Source organism: Procambarus clarkii, chromosome 11 (genome assembly GCF_040958095.1).
Source record: "Procambarus clarkii isolate CNS0578487 chromosome 11, FALCON_Pclarkii_2.0, whole genome shotgun sequence".
Lineage (NCBI taxonomy): Eukaryota > Metazoa > Arthropoda > Malacostraca > Decapoda > Cambaridae > Procambarus > Procambarus clarkii.
The window spans coordinates 29,371,885-29,386,884 of NC_091160.1; the positions used below are offsets into that span (position 1 = coordinate 29,371,885).

Here is a 15,000-nt window from a genome sequence, read left to right on the forward strand (position 1 = left end):
CACCCACTCCTGCAGCACAGATGGCGTGACACTAACGGCACCTTCTGGCCGTGGGCAGAAGTGTGGCATCAATCCTACACGGCCCAGTAGGGCAGGGAATACCTGGGTAATTTCAACTGTGGAAATAAAATTCGGGTGATTTAAATTTAGTTAAAATTCACCAAAGCTGGGCGGCTCGTCACGCTGGAGCAGTGACGGGGGCAGGGCAATTACCGCACTCCAGGAGTGACGGGGAGAGTTACCAAACTCCAGGAGTGACGTGGGGTACTCTCCATACTCCAGGAGTGACAGGGGGACTCACTACACTCTAGGAGTGACATGGGGACTCATCACACTCCAGGCGTGACGGGGGGACTCACCACACTCCAGGAGTGACAAGGGGAGTTACCACACTCCAAGAGTGACGGGGGACTCACCACACTCCAGGAGTGACGGGGGGACTCACCGCAATCCAGAAGTGACGGGGGAACTCACCACACTCCAGGAGTGACGGGGGTACTCACCACACTTCAGGAGTGAGAGGGGGGACTCACCACACTCCAGGAGTAACGGGGATACTCACCACACTCCAGGAATGACAGGGGGGACTCACCACACTCCTGGAGTGACGGGAGACTCACCACACTCCAGGAGTGACGGAGACTCACCACACTCCAGGAGTGACGGAGACTCACCACACTCCAGGAGTGACGGGGGGAATCACCGCATTTCAGGAGTGACGGGGAACTCACCACACTCCAGGAGTGACGGGGGACTCACCACACTCCATGAGTGACGGGAGACTCACTACACTCCAAGAGTGACGGGGGTACTCACCACACTCCATGAGTGACGGGGGACTCACAACACTCCAGGAGTGACAGAGGGGTTACTCACCACACTCTAGGGGTGACAGGGGACTCACCACACTCCAGTGGTGACGGGGGAACTCAATATATTCCAGGAGTGACGGTGGGTACTTACCACTCTCCAGGAGTGTGAGGGGTCCCTCTCCGGGAGTGACGGGAGGACTCACCACACTCCAGGATTGACGGGGGTACTCAGTACATTCCAGGAGTGACAGTAGGTACTCACCACACTTTAGGAGTGACGGGGGGACTCACCACACTCCAGGAGTGACGGGGGTACTCACCACACTCCAGGAGTGACGGGGGGTACTCACCACAATCCAGGAGTGATGGGGGATACTCTTCACACTCCAGGAGTGACGGGGGTACTCACCACACTCCAGGAAAGACGGGGGTACTCACCACACTCCAGGAGTGACGGGGGTACTCACCACACTCCAGGTGTGACGTACGGGCGGGTACTCACCACACTCCAGGAGTGACGCGGGGTACTCACCACACTCCAGGAGTGACGGGGGTACTCACCACATTCCAGGAGTTACAGGGGTTACTCACCACACTCCATGAGTGACGGGTGGTACTCACCACACTCCAGGAGAGACGGGGCTACTCACTACTCTCCAGGAGTGACAGGGGGTACTCACCACACTCCATGAGTGACGGAGATACTCACCACACTCCAGGAGTCACAGGGGGTTACTCACCACACTCCAGGAGTGACGGGGTACTCACCACACTCCAGGAGTGATGGGGGTACTCACCACACTCGAGGAGTGACGGGGGTACTCATCACACTCCAGGAGTGACGGGGGGTACTCACCACAATCCAGGAGTGATGGGGGTACTCACCACTCTCTTGGAGTGACGGGGGTACTCACCACACTCCAGGAGTGACGGGGGTACTCACCACACTCCAGGAGTGATGGGGGTACTCACCACACTCGAGGAGTGACGGGGGTACTCACCACACTCCAGGAGTGACGGGGGTACTCACCACAATCCAGGAGTGATGGGGGGTACTCACCACACTCCAGGAGTGACGTTGGTACTCATCACACTCCAGAAGTGACGGGGGTACTCACCCCACTCCAGGAGTGACGGGGGGTACTCACAACACTCTAAGAGTGACAGGGATACTCACCACACTCCAGGAGTGACAGGGGGTACTCACCACACTCTAGGAGTGACGGGGGGGGTACTTACCACACTCCAGGAGTGACGGGGGTACTCACCACACTCCAGGAATGACGGGGGGTACTCACAACACTCCAAGAGTGACAGGGGTACTTACCACACTCCAGGAGTGACGGGGGTACTCACCTCACTCCAGGAGAGAAGGGGGGTACTCACCACACTCTAGGAGTGACGGGGTTACTCACCACACTACAGGATTGATGGGGTGTTACTCACCACACTCCAGGATTGACGGGAGGTACTCACAACACTCCAGGTGTGACAGAGGGGTTACTCACCACACTCTAGAAGTGACAGGGGACTCACCACACTCCAGTGGTGACGGGGGTACTCAATATATTCCAGGAGTGACGGTGGGTACTTACCACTCTCCAGGAGTGTGAGGGGTACTCACCACACTCTCTGGAGTGACGGGAGGACTCACCACACTCCAGGATTGACGGGGGTACTCAATACATTCCAGGAGTGACAGTAGGTACTCACCACACTTTAGGAGTGACGGGGGGACTCACCACACTCCAGGAGTGACGGGGGTACTCACCACACTCCAGGAGTGACGGGGGGTACTCACCACAATCCAGGAGTGATGGGGGGTACTCACCACACTCCAGGAGTGACAGAGGAACTCACCACACTCCAGGAGTGACGTGGGTACACACCACACTCCAGGAGTGACGGGGGTACTCACCACACTCCAGGTGTGACGTGGGGGGCGGGTACTCACCACACTCCAGGAGTGACGCGGGGTACTCACCACACTCCAGGTTGTGACGGGGTACTCACCACATTCCAGGATTGACGGGTGGTACTCACCACACTCCAGGAGAGACGGGGGTACTCACCACACTCCAGGAGAGACGAGGGTACTCACTACTCTCCAGGAGTGACAGGGGGTACTCACCACACTCCATGAGTGACGGAGATACTCACCACACTCCAGGAGTCACAGGGGGGTTACTCACCACACTCCAGGAGTGACGGGGGAAACTCACCACACTCCAGGAGTGACGGGGTACTCACCACACTCCAGGAGTGACGGGGGGAGGGGGGGGGGGTACTAACCACACTCCAGGAGTGACGGGGGTACTCACCACACTCCTGAAGTGACGGGGGTACTCACCACACTCCAGGAGTGACGGGGGGTACTAACCACTCTCCAAGAGTGACCGGGGTACTCACCACACTTCAAGAGTGACGGGGGTACTCAAAACACTCCAGGAGTGACGGGGGGTACTCACCACAATCCAGGAGTGATGGGGGTACTCACCACACTCCAGGAGTGACGGGGGTACTCACCACACTCCAGAAGTGACGGGGGGTACTCACCCCACTCCAGGAGTGACGGGGGTACTCACCACACTCCAGGAGTGTCGGGGGGTACTCACAACACTCCAAGAGTGATAGGGGTACTCACCACACTCCAGGAGGGACGGGGTACTCACCACACTCTAGGAGTGACGGGGGGTACTTACCACACTCCAGGAGTGACGGGGGTACTCACCACACTCCAGGAATGACGGGGTTTACTCACAACACTCCAAGAGTGACAGGGGTACTTACCACACTCCAGGAGTGACGGGGTACTCACCACACTCCTGGAGTGACGGGGGGTACTCACAACACTCCAAGAGAGATAGGGGTACTCACCACACTCCAGGAGTGACGGGGGTACTCACCACACTCCAGGAGTGACGGGGGGTACTTACCACACTCCAGGAGTGACGGGGGTACTCACCACACTACAGGAATGACGGGGGGTACTCAATACACTCCAAGAGTGACAGGGGTACTTACCACACTCCTGAAGTGACGGGGGTACTCACCACACTCCAGGAGTGACGGGGGGTACTCACCACACTCCAGGAGTGACGGGGGGTACTCACCACACTCTAGGAATGACGGGGGGTACTCACCACACTCCAGGAGTGACGGGGGTACTCACCACACTCCGGGATTGACGGGGGGTTACTCACCACACTCCAGGAGTGACGGGGGTTACTCACCACACTCCAGGAGTGACGGGGGTACTCACAACACTGCAGCAGTGACGGGGAGTACTCACCACACTCCAGGAATGATGGGGGTTACTCACCACACTCCAGGATTGACGGTGGGTTACTCACTACACTCCAAGAGTGACGGGGGTTACTCACAACACTCCAGGATTGACGGGGGTGTTACTCACCACACTCCAGGATTGACGGGGGGTACTCACAACACTCCAGGAGTTACAGAGGGGTTACTCACCACACTCCAGGAGTGACAGGGGACTTACCACACTCCAGTGGGGACGGGGGTACTCAATATATTCCAGGAGTGACGGGGGGGTTACTCACTACACTCCAGGAGTGACGGAGGGTACTACCACACTCCAGGAGTGACGGGGGGTACTCACCACACTCCAGGAGTGACGGGGGAAGGGTACTCACCACACTCCATTAGTGACGGGGGTGGGGTACTCACCACACTCCAGGAGTGTCGGTGGTACTCACCACACTCCAGGAGTGACGGGGGGTACTCACTACACTCCAGGAGTGACGGGGGGTAATCATCACACTCCAAGAGTGACGGGGGTACTCACCACACTCCAGGAGTGACGGGGGTTACTCACCACACTCCAGGAGTGACGGGGGATACTCACCACACTCCAGGAGTGACGGGGGGTAATCATCACACTCCAAGAGTGACGGGGGGTACTCACCACACACCAGGAGTGAAGGGGTTACTCACCACACTCCAGGAGTGACGGGGTACTCACCACACTCCAGGAGTGACGGGGGATACTCACCACACACCAAGAGTGAAGGGGGGTAATCATCACACTCCAAGAGTGACGGGGGGTACTCACCACACACCAGGAGTGAAGGGGTTACTCACCACACTCCAGGAGTGACGGGGGATACTCACCACACTCCAGGAGTGACGGGGGGTAATCATCACACTCCAAGAGTGACGGGGGGTACTCACCACACACCAGGAGTGAAGGGGTTACTCACTACACTCCAGGAGTGACGGGGTACTCACCACACTCCAGGAGTGACGGGGGATACTCACCACACACCAAGAGTGAAGGGGTTACTCACCACACTCCAGGAGTGACGGGGTACTCACCACACTCCAGGAGTGACGGAGGGGGGGTTCTCACCACACTCCAGGAGTGACGGGGGTTACTCACCACACTCCAGGAGTGACGGAGGTTACTCACCACACTCTAGGAGTGACGGGAGAGTGACGGGGTTACTCACCACACTCCAGGAGTGACGGGAGAGTGACGGGGTTACTCACCACACTCCAGGAGTGACGGGGGGGGGGTACACACCACACTCCAGAAGTGACGGGAGAGTGACGGGGTTACTCACCACACTCCAGGAGTGACGGGAGAGTGACGGGGTTACTCACCACACTCCAGGAGTGACGGTGTCGTTCTGGTGTTGCCAGGGTGTGGTGTCGTACACCGCCTCGCCGTTAATGTCCAGCCAGGAGCCCAGCTGCCGGAGTCGCTCCTCCATAATGGCCGGGATGCGACCGTCGTGCGTCGGGCCCACGTTGATCAGTAGGTTACCTGTCGGACGCATTAAAAAAACACAATTGTTGCTCACTGTGAAGACTGAAGATATAAAAATGAGACTATACGAGGTCTCTATAAATTTGCAACAAATTTGCCTACTTGCAAATATATACCTAATTAAACCATTTTCGATTGTTAGAGAAGCAAATAACTTTTGGAATAAAAAGATGTCAAAAGAAGGTGCCAAGCCGGTTAAATTGCAGAATGAATTATTTACCGATTAATCAGGGATTTTAATACGTTGATAATTATATAGTTTACGTTTGATGAAGGAGCTTATAATGTATGAACGATAAAATACACTGAAGTGGTTCCAAAACACTTGAAGGACTTAGTGCCATCTTGCAAACGTCAAAAATAATTTAATCAGTCGACTAATTAAAAGCAGATTTATTGTTCAAATTAATTCTATAAAATGAATCTCTTTAATAATTTGGGATTTATTTGAAATTATAGAAATTCTCTATAACGTAAAAATCAATGAGAGGGACATTTGCCACCCCCGTCCCTAGCTTGTGATTTCCGCCAGGGTGGTGAGGGGGAACTTAGCCACCTACCTCCACAGCTGGTGGTCTCCGTCAGGGTGGTGGTGAGGGGGAACTTAGCCACCTACCTCCACAACTGATAGTCTCCGCCAGGGTGGTGGTGAGGGGGAACTTAGCCACCTACCTCCACAACTGATAGTCTCCGCCAGGGTGGTGATGAGGTCATGGATGGTGAGGTAGTCACTGAGAACAGCTTCACGACGGTAGCCCCACGAGCCCTTGTCCAGGGTCATGCAGTTCTCCCACTTGTGCGGCTGTAACACACCTGTCACAAAGAACCTGGTCTTCTATATATGTAATGTGACAGACAATAACTGCTTAACTAGAGTTGTTCGTTTCTGAGATCATAAGAAACAGCGTTCAACTATTTAAAAGTTCTTTACAAACATTTTAAATGTCTTCTATATTACAACCTGGTCACAAATTAACTCCAAAATCTTCAATCTACTTGAAACAACATTAAATGCAATTTACGAATGACTCACAACATCTTCAACGCTCTAAGTTCTTTTGAAAATTTGCATGGCATTGGGTTTGAGCCTTATCATTCTCTGGAGTGTTATTAAGGGTCAACACATTTGCCTACTAGCAAACTAGGTATAATTTAGCGTGGAACATAGTCCAGGACTAAGGCAGACTCTGTGCAGGTCTGCACTGATAAACTTAGTACACCTTTTGATGCATTTGTTTACACAGTATTGAAAACTGCTTCTTTTATCGGAATTACCTAAAGCTAGCTCCTCATAATCGCCATCGGATGGATAGCAACACTTCTTAACACTCGTTTCATATTTTCGAGTCATACCTTCATATTGCTTCGTGTGCATGTTCCAGAGAGCAACCACTGGCAAAGGGATGGAAAATGGCCAATGCTAGACCGAGTATTGCCGGCTAATAGTTTTTTCTGCATGTCTGACATTGCTTCAACACAAATAATAATGACGAAACGTGAGAATGATTGTGGCTTCGTTGTGTTTGTATGGTGAGCTATCCACTATGTACTCAGAGACCATTAACAGGAATTCAAACAATCTTTGTATGGCTTTCCCTTTAACACGAGATATGCTATAGGCTATGTGATATTATAGCTCCTAGTAGGTGATTGTATAGGATCAGCAGCTACATCAGAAGCTGTTCAGGATAAGTGATTTTCTTATTTCTCATATTCGAACCTCACTTTCAAAGCTCTCCAAGTTTGTTCTGTAAAAAAAAAAAAATTTCCACGAGGAAATTCACGTGCATTATGAAAATTCGCATTCCTTAAGAATCGAACATTGTTGTAAAGTTGCTATACGAGGAATAGATTCACAAGCAGTGAAACTGCGATATAAATGTTGAAACTGTTGAAACAAACTCTGATACAACTAGAGTCTACCTGGGTTGTAGCGATCACTGCAGGTGTAGTAGGACCCGTGGTGGCAAGGGATTCCGGAGCCCCATCTGTCGTTGGCAACGACGGTGTCCTTAACTGGGGAGTCGTTGAAGAGCCAGGCCAGGAACACCGTAGAGTTCCAGTACCAGTCAGGAGCTTCCCAGTCCCCATCCGACCATATCACCTCCGGATGGTAGGTGTTGACCTGACCAACCAAGAACCTCAGTGATGGTTAAATTATTTTATTTTATTAGCTTGAGGATAACATGTTACTTTCCTACACATCTATTTTATTTTCACATTTAACACTAAAATTTATGAGGTAAGATAGTATTATGATACATGACACGAATGCACTGACCAGTTCGTAAAGTTCCGGCATGGTCTTTGAGACAACGAAGTTGTTGGTAGCGTATTTATTGGCCTTGTCGTCGAGGTAGAGTGGGTGGAACCACTCAAACATCGAGTGGTAGAGCCCGAAGTGGATATCTGGGGTAGTGGATCTAATTGCTTTAGCGAGGTCACCTGCATAGAGAATTAAAGGCATGCATTTATTTGAGTTATCCTAGAAACATGCTCTGTTTGGCTCTTAATACATAACGTTCGAAAAGACAAATGATGATCAGAGAAGGGGGGAAACACCAAACTTGACCATAGCTAACCTAACTGTCTCTCTGTGTCTTATTATGCGTTCCATTGTTCAGAATGTCCAAGGCTTTAACGTACATTCACTGTCAATTTGGACAATTAAGCTAAGGTGTTTGTAATTCGTTATTGGTACGAATTTTATTAAACATAGGCATGCGTATAAAGGAATGAATAGCTATTCGTATAGATGTTTGATGTACAAATGTATATTATCAGACAAACAAAAGTTTTGAGTTTTTTTGTACCTGAAAATTGATAAATTAGGTTATTAGAGGCCTTAAAATCTCTTTGCTGTGGAGTTAAAATATCGTTAATTCAGCCAGGTCTGGACATTAGTAGGATAGGTATCACTCACAACGTACACCATATCCATCTTTACAGTTATCCCTTCGCAGTGCAAACGAAGATCTCATCCACTGAACAAGAAATTTAAATTTTGACCGTAGATCAGTTATAGATTACCAGAAGAAGGATGAATTGAATGCAGGGGAATGCAGGGGAGAGCTGGGGCGTGGAAGGTAGATGGTCAGTGATGTAGGTGTTTAAGACGAGGCTTAAGGTGATGTAGGTGTTTAAGGCAAGTTTTAAGATGATGTAGGTGCTTAAGACGAGGTTTAAGGTGATGTAGGCTTTCAAGGCGAGGTTTAAGGTGATGTAGGTGTTTAAGGCGAGGTTTAAGGTGATGTAGGTGTTTAAGATGAGGATGCTAGTCTTGTAACAGAGTGGGGGAGGAAAATATGATTTGGGGCTGGAACTGGCGAGTTTGAGAGATGGATGACTAGAGTGGTTGTTGGAATTGACAAATTTATTAATTAAATATCCAGTAAATGATTGCTGAAAACCTAATAGGTGGTGCTGCGGGCTGGATATGGATGAGGAGGAGCGCTGTTCTGTCTCAACACTGGTGGCTCATTGTGTCTCTCTTACTGTTGATTCCCCTTATATCTTATAACTGTCTTCACTCTCAATTTTGTCTGGTATATGGAAGTATGCCGAGTATGACCTTCTGAGCACCAGTATGATATATGAAACACACTTTTAAGAGATTCAAAACAAATAGTAAAGGTGTGCCAAAATAATTTTTTAACGCTGAGTCAATAACTTGGGAATCAATTAATTGTCCAAAACACAAATGTTTATCTCCAAATACTGCATTATGATTGTGACTTATTATTATTTATTTAGGCTGGGAGTAATACGAAAATACATTGAAGTGCTACCCACCCAGAAGGTCTTAGGTGCAACATCCATGCTGTTCCAGTTCCAGAAGTAGCGAGAGTGTTACTTACCCAGGAGGTCCCTCTTAGGTCCGACATCCATGCTGTTCCAGTTCCAGGAGTAGCGAGAGTGTTACTTACCCAGGAGGTCCCTCTTAGGTCCGACATCCATGCTGTTCCAGTTCCAGGAGTAGCGAGAGTGTTACTTACCCAGGAGATCCCTCTTAGGTCCGACGTCCATGCTGTTCCAGTTCCAGGAGTAGCAAGAGTGTTACTTACCCAGGAGATCCCTCTTAGGTCCGACGTCCATGCTGTTCCAGTTCCAGGAGTAGCGAGAGGGCCAGTTGGTGAAGCCTTCGTGGTGTTTGCTGGTGAGGACCACGTAACGGGCCCCAGAGGCATTGAAGACGCTCGCCCACTGCTCGGGGTTGTAGAACTCAGCCGTGAACAACGGCGCGAAGTCCGGATACGTGAAGTTTGGCCGGTAATTCTTCTCCATAAAATCCACATAGCTCTTGATGTGCGATCCTTATGAAAAGACAATCATCCAGAAAAATATTTAAACGAAACAGGAGCAATTAAATTAAATTAATATTTTCAAATTGGGTAATAGTACTAATCAGGAAAATAAACTCACGATGCAATATAAATAATAGGAGTAAAAGCAGTAAATAAAACAATTGTGTTAGGGTCAACATAGTTACAGGAGGAGGGAGCTGAACCATCAGTTACAGGTGTCACGTTGCTTCAGGTGATAACATATCTGGAGTCATATATAGTTGACTGATTACCGTGGGAATTAATAAAGATGTTTTTTTTTACCATGACAATCATCCCTCTCTCTCTCTCTCTCTCTCTCTCTCTCTCTCTCTCTCTCTCTCTCTCTCTCTCTCTCTCTCTCTCTCTCTCTCTCTAACATTAGTGGCGGCACACAAATAAAACAGTATCGTAATCCAGTTAGCACTTCTCTTGACATCCCATAATGCAGTTTAGGCAACTATTCCAAGCATGAACCAAAAATGATTTTTCCTGAGCCCTGATGATCTCATGTAGAAATGTGTTAATTGCTTTATGATTACGGTTATGATTAAACCATTAACCATGGTTTATAACCCACAGACCACCACAGTGTACACACAGACCACCACAGTGTACACACACAGACCACCACAGGGTACACACAGACCACCACAGGGTACACACAGACCACCACAGTGTACACACACAGACCACCACAGGGTACACACAGACCACCACAGTGTACACACACAGACCACCACAGTGTACACACAGACCACCACAGAGTACACACAGACCACCACAGGGTACACACAGACCACCACAGTGTACACACAGACCACCACAGAGTACACACAGACCACCACAGTGTACACACAGACCACCACAGTGTACACACAGACCACCACAGTGTACACACAGTCCACCACAGTGTATACACAGACCACCACAGTGTACACACAGACCACCACAGTGTTTACACAGACCACCACAGTGTACACACAGACCACCACAGTGTAAACACAGACCACCACAGAGTACACACAGACCACCACAGTGTACACACAGACCACCACAGTGTACACACAGACCACCACAGTGTACACACAGACCACCACAGTGTATACAAAGACCACCACAGTGTACACACAGACCACCACAGGGTACACACAGACCACCACAGTGTACACTCAGACCACCACAGTGTATACACAGACCACCACAGTGTACACACAGACCACCACAGTGTACACACAGACCACCACAGTGTATACACAGCCCACCACAGTGTACACACAGACCACCACAGTGTACACACAGACCACCACAGTGTATACACAGCCCACCACAGTGTACACACAGACCACCACAGTGTATACACAGACCACCACAGTGTACACACAGACCACCACAGTGTACACACACATACCACCACAGTGTACACACACAGACCACCACAGGGTACACACAGACCACCACAGTGTACACACACAGACCACCACAGGGTACACACACAGACCACCACAGAGTACACACAGACCACCACAGAGTACACACAGACCACCACAGTGTACATACAGACCACCACAGTGTACACACACAGACCACCACAGGGTACACACACACAGACCACCACAGTGTACACACAGACCACCACAGTGTACACACAGACCACCACAGAGTACACACAGACCACCACAGTGTACACACAGACCACCACAGGGTACACACAGACCACCACAGTGTACACACAGACCACCACAGTGTACACACAGACCACCACAGTGTACACACAGACCACCACAGGGTACATACAGACCACCACAGTGTACACACAGACCACCACAGTGTACACACAGACCACCACAGTGTACACACAGACCACCACAGAGTTCACACACAGACCACCACAGAGTATACACACAGACCACCACAGTGTACACACAGACCACCACAGTGTACAGACAGACCACCACAGGGTACACACAGACCACCACAGTGTACACACAGACCACCACAGTGTACACACAGACCACCACAGTGTACACACAGACCACCACCGTGTACACACAGACCACCACAGGGTACACACAGACCACCACAGTGTACACACAGACCACCACAGTGTACACACAGACCACCACAGTGTACACACAGACCACCACAGGGTACACACAGACCACCACAGAGTACACACAGACCACCACAGAGTACACACAGATCACCACAGAGTACACACAGACCACCACAGGATACACCGGGGATGTTCATGTATTACAATAAATGTATACTTGAATATATATATGTATGAATATATGTATTTATGAATATATGTATGTATGAATATATGTATGTGTGAATATATGTATGTATGAACTTAACTTTGGACAGAAAGAGATGGTCATGACTAACAATTTTATTTCTGAGTTCTTTTCTTCATAAAGCACCAGCTGACCATTGATATATGTAATATTTAAAAAAAAATCTTGATATCAATCAATCAGAATGTCTGTTTGTCTGTTCGAGGTTAGAAGACGAACCCTAGGGGATAGCAACACCAATCTTTTCACAGTGATTCCTGCGCGGTACGTGCGTATCATGGTCGGGTCTGGGTATCACAATTTAAGAGAGAGAAATGTGTACTTTGGTCATATATTGAACATAACGACGGTTTTGACAATAATTCCATTATGGCTAAATACTGTGACAAATGAATTTTTCACAAGAATTACTATTTCTTTCAGTATTGTAAAACATTAGGCAAAAATCTCGGGAAAATTGAACAAAAAATTCTGCTCATCATACTTTATAGTAGCAGCAAAATGGCGAAACTTTGAAAATATATCAACATCTCGACGGGTCTAACATCCCCTCCTCATCTCTCGAGCCCATCCACCAGAATGTTCCCCTCCCGCCACCTGCTACCTTCCCACCCACTGGTTGGTCATGAACCTTTGAATGGTCTGAAATCATGGTTTTTATTTTGCTGATAGTGAGCTCTTGTTTGACGTTATATAATATTTCATGTTCTGTGTGTTTGTGTGTGAGAGAGAGAGAGAGAGAGAGAGAGAGAGAGAGAGAGAGAGAGAGAGAGAGAGAGAGAGAGAGAGAGAGAGAGAGAGAGAGAGAGAGAGAGAGAGAGAGAGAGAGAGAGAGAGAGAGAGAGAGAGAGAGAGAGAGAGAGAGAGAGCGAGAGAGATAGAGAGAGAGAGAGAGTGAGTGAGAGTGAGTCTGACGAACAGAGAAATAGACATAAACATATAGGCACGTCGTACAAATCAAATCTTTGAACTGATTTGATTTGTAGCTCCATTAACAATACAGATATGCAGCAGGGAGGAGAGGAGTCTCCCTGGTTTCACTAGTGATTAGTTGTGTTATCCTGTATACTTTCTATGCCATTATATGCCACTCATACTTGTATTTCCTTAAAACTAGCTTGATATTTCTGGAAAAGCAGGAGTAATCAGTGATAAATGAGTGTCTAAAGACAAAAGAGTTGATTGAATGCACTTGATGTATGATTTCTTTCAGAAAAATGAATATGTATCATCCGTTTGTGAAATATTTCCTCAAGTGTGGATGTGGACATCAGGTCAGGCTGGAGACTGCAGTGAGCGTGAGGATGGACACCCAGGACCCGTCTGGGACATTTCCTCCATTCACAATTAATCTTGCCAATGTCAGCCGTTTTTTGGTCACATTAGCCCCTTCTCTTAAAGCTTAGACATTGACGGTTAAATAAGTCCAATAACTGACTTTCTTGCTAACATTTTGTACTACCATGAAGTACAAGGTAATACACTTTGTACAATCACTTTGAAACTACCGTGCCAGGCATAAGCTAGAAAGTCAGTGAGTATATAATCAAACATTTTGTTTAATAGGGTGTTTATGATGACATCTCTATCGTTATCGTTATCAGAGGAGGACTTTGAGGCTCGACAGATTTTTGCAGTGGAAGCAAATACAGAGGTATTTGTTTACGGGTGGAGATATAACATGGGAGAGATAAAGAGGTAGGTAGACTATTAAGGTAGACAATATATATTGAAGGGACTATCATAACTCCCTTATTTTCTTTTAGATTTCTTTCAGTTTTTTAACCGTTACAAGAGTTACAGTGTGCAAATAATATTTACACTGTATATTTAGGGCAGGGTGTATGCATGTGTCACATACAGCTGTAGTTATATCGCTTTCAGTCTCATCAGGTATTTAGCCATGTTGTATAACGTAGAATATTTTTCCTTGAATACGTTTCATGGACGATTTCTCTGATCTCCATAATACAAGACGTTCGGTACCATTTTGCAGGAAAATTTTTATTCGGCTAATCACCCCAAACCACAGAAACAGGTCTGTTGTGCCAGGGGGGACCCGGACACAGCCTAGTATCCCATTAAGTTTAATATAAATGCGAACTAAACTCAATCGTCATGGCTTCCATCCCCACCTGTGATGGCAGCCATGAGTGTGTTACCCCTGACCCCCAGAACTACCTGCGATGGAAGTCAGAAGAGGAATTACCTTGCCAGTTTTCCCAGAACCACTCGGAGCCGAAGGAGGGGACGGAGAAGACTCCCCAGTGGATGAAGATGCCGACCTTGGCTCCGTCGTACCAGGCGGGCAGAGGCCGGGTGTCCAGCGACGCCCAGGTCGCCTCGTACTCACTCCTCCCAACACCTGCCACACAATAACGTTGATATATTATTAGGGAAGTGAACACTTGTTAACTAGTTTGAGATATTACATCGCTTCATAAATCGTATTAATCGATATATATACCTCTGTCTACCCATTTCTTCAGACTTCAATATATTAAATAGAAATTTAATAAAAAAAAACAGTCCATGTTTCCCATATTATTAATTACTACGTCATTAGTAATATTTTGAGATGGACCGATTCTTTTGGAATTCTTTAAAATGGCTTGCAAGAAAGGTGTTGTATTCCTAAAAGACATTATCGAAAGAAACGGGACCAGCGTCTAACACCAACCAGAAGCTACAGTGGACCCAATACTACAAGTGCAAGAAGACTGCCAACTTGCTTGTGAAGAACTCTCCCGATACCAAACGCAATATCT

The 15,000-nt window shown here is 48.3% G+C and overlaps 1 protein-coding gene across 1 annotated transcript in view; it reads right to left on the minus strand.

Annotated features, from left to right (window-relative positions):
• The window catches only part of LOC123750378 (alpha-L-fucosidase), a 25,436-nt gene that overhangs the window by 5,638 nt on the left and 4,798 nt on the right, over positions 1-15,000 (minus strand). The window contains exons 2-7 of the mRNA XM_045732496.2: positions 14,442-14,597; positions 9,672-9,920; positions 7,889-8,052; positions 7,531-7,732; positions 6,280-6,420; positions 5,442-5,604 (exon numbers count right to left, since the gene is read on the minus strand). Coding sequence (XP_045588452.1) covers positions 5,442-5,604; positions 6,280-6,420; positions 7,531-7,732; positions 7,889-8,052; positions 9,672-9,920; positions 14,442-14,597 — 1,075 coding nt within the window. The remainder of the gene's footprint in view (positions 1-5,441; positions 5,605-6,279; positions 6,421-7,530; positions 7,733-7,888; positions 8,053-9,671; positions 9,921-14,441; positions 14,598-15,000) is intronic.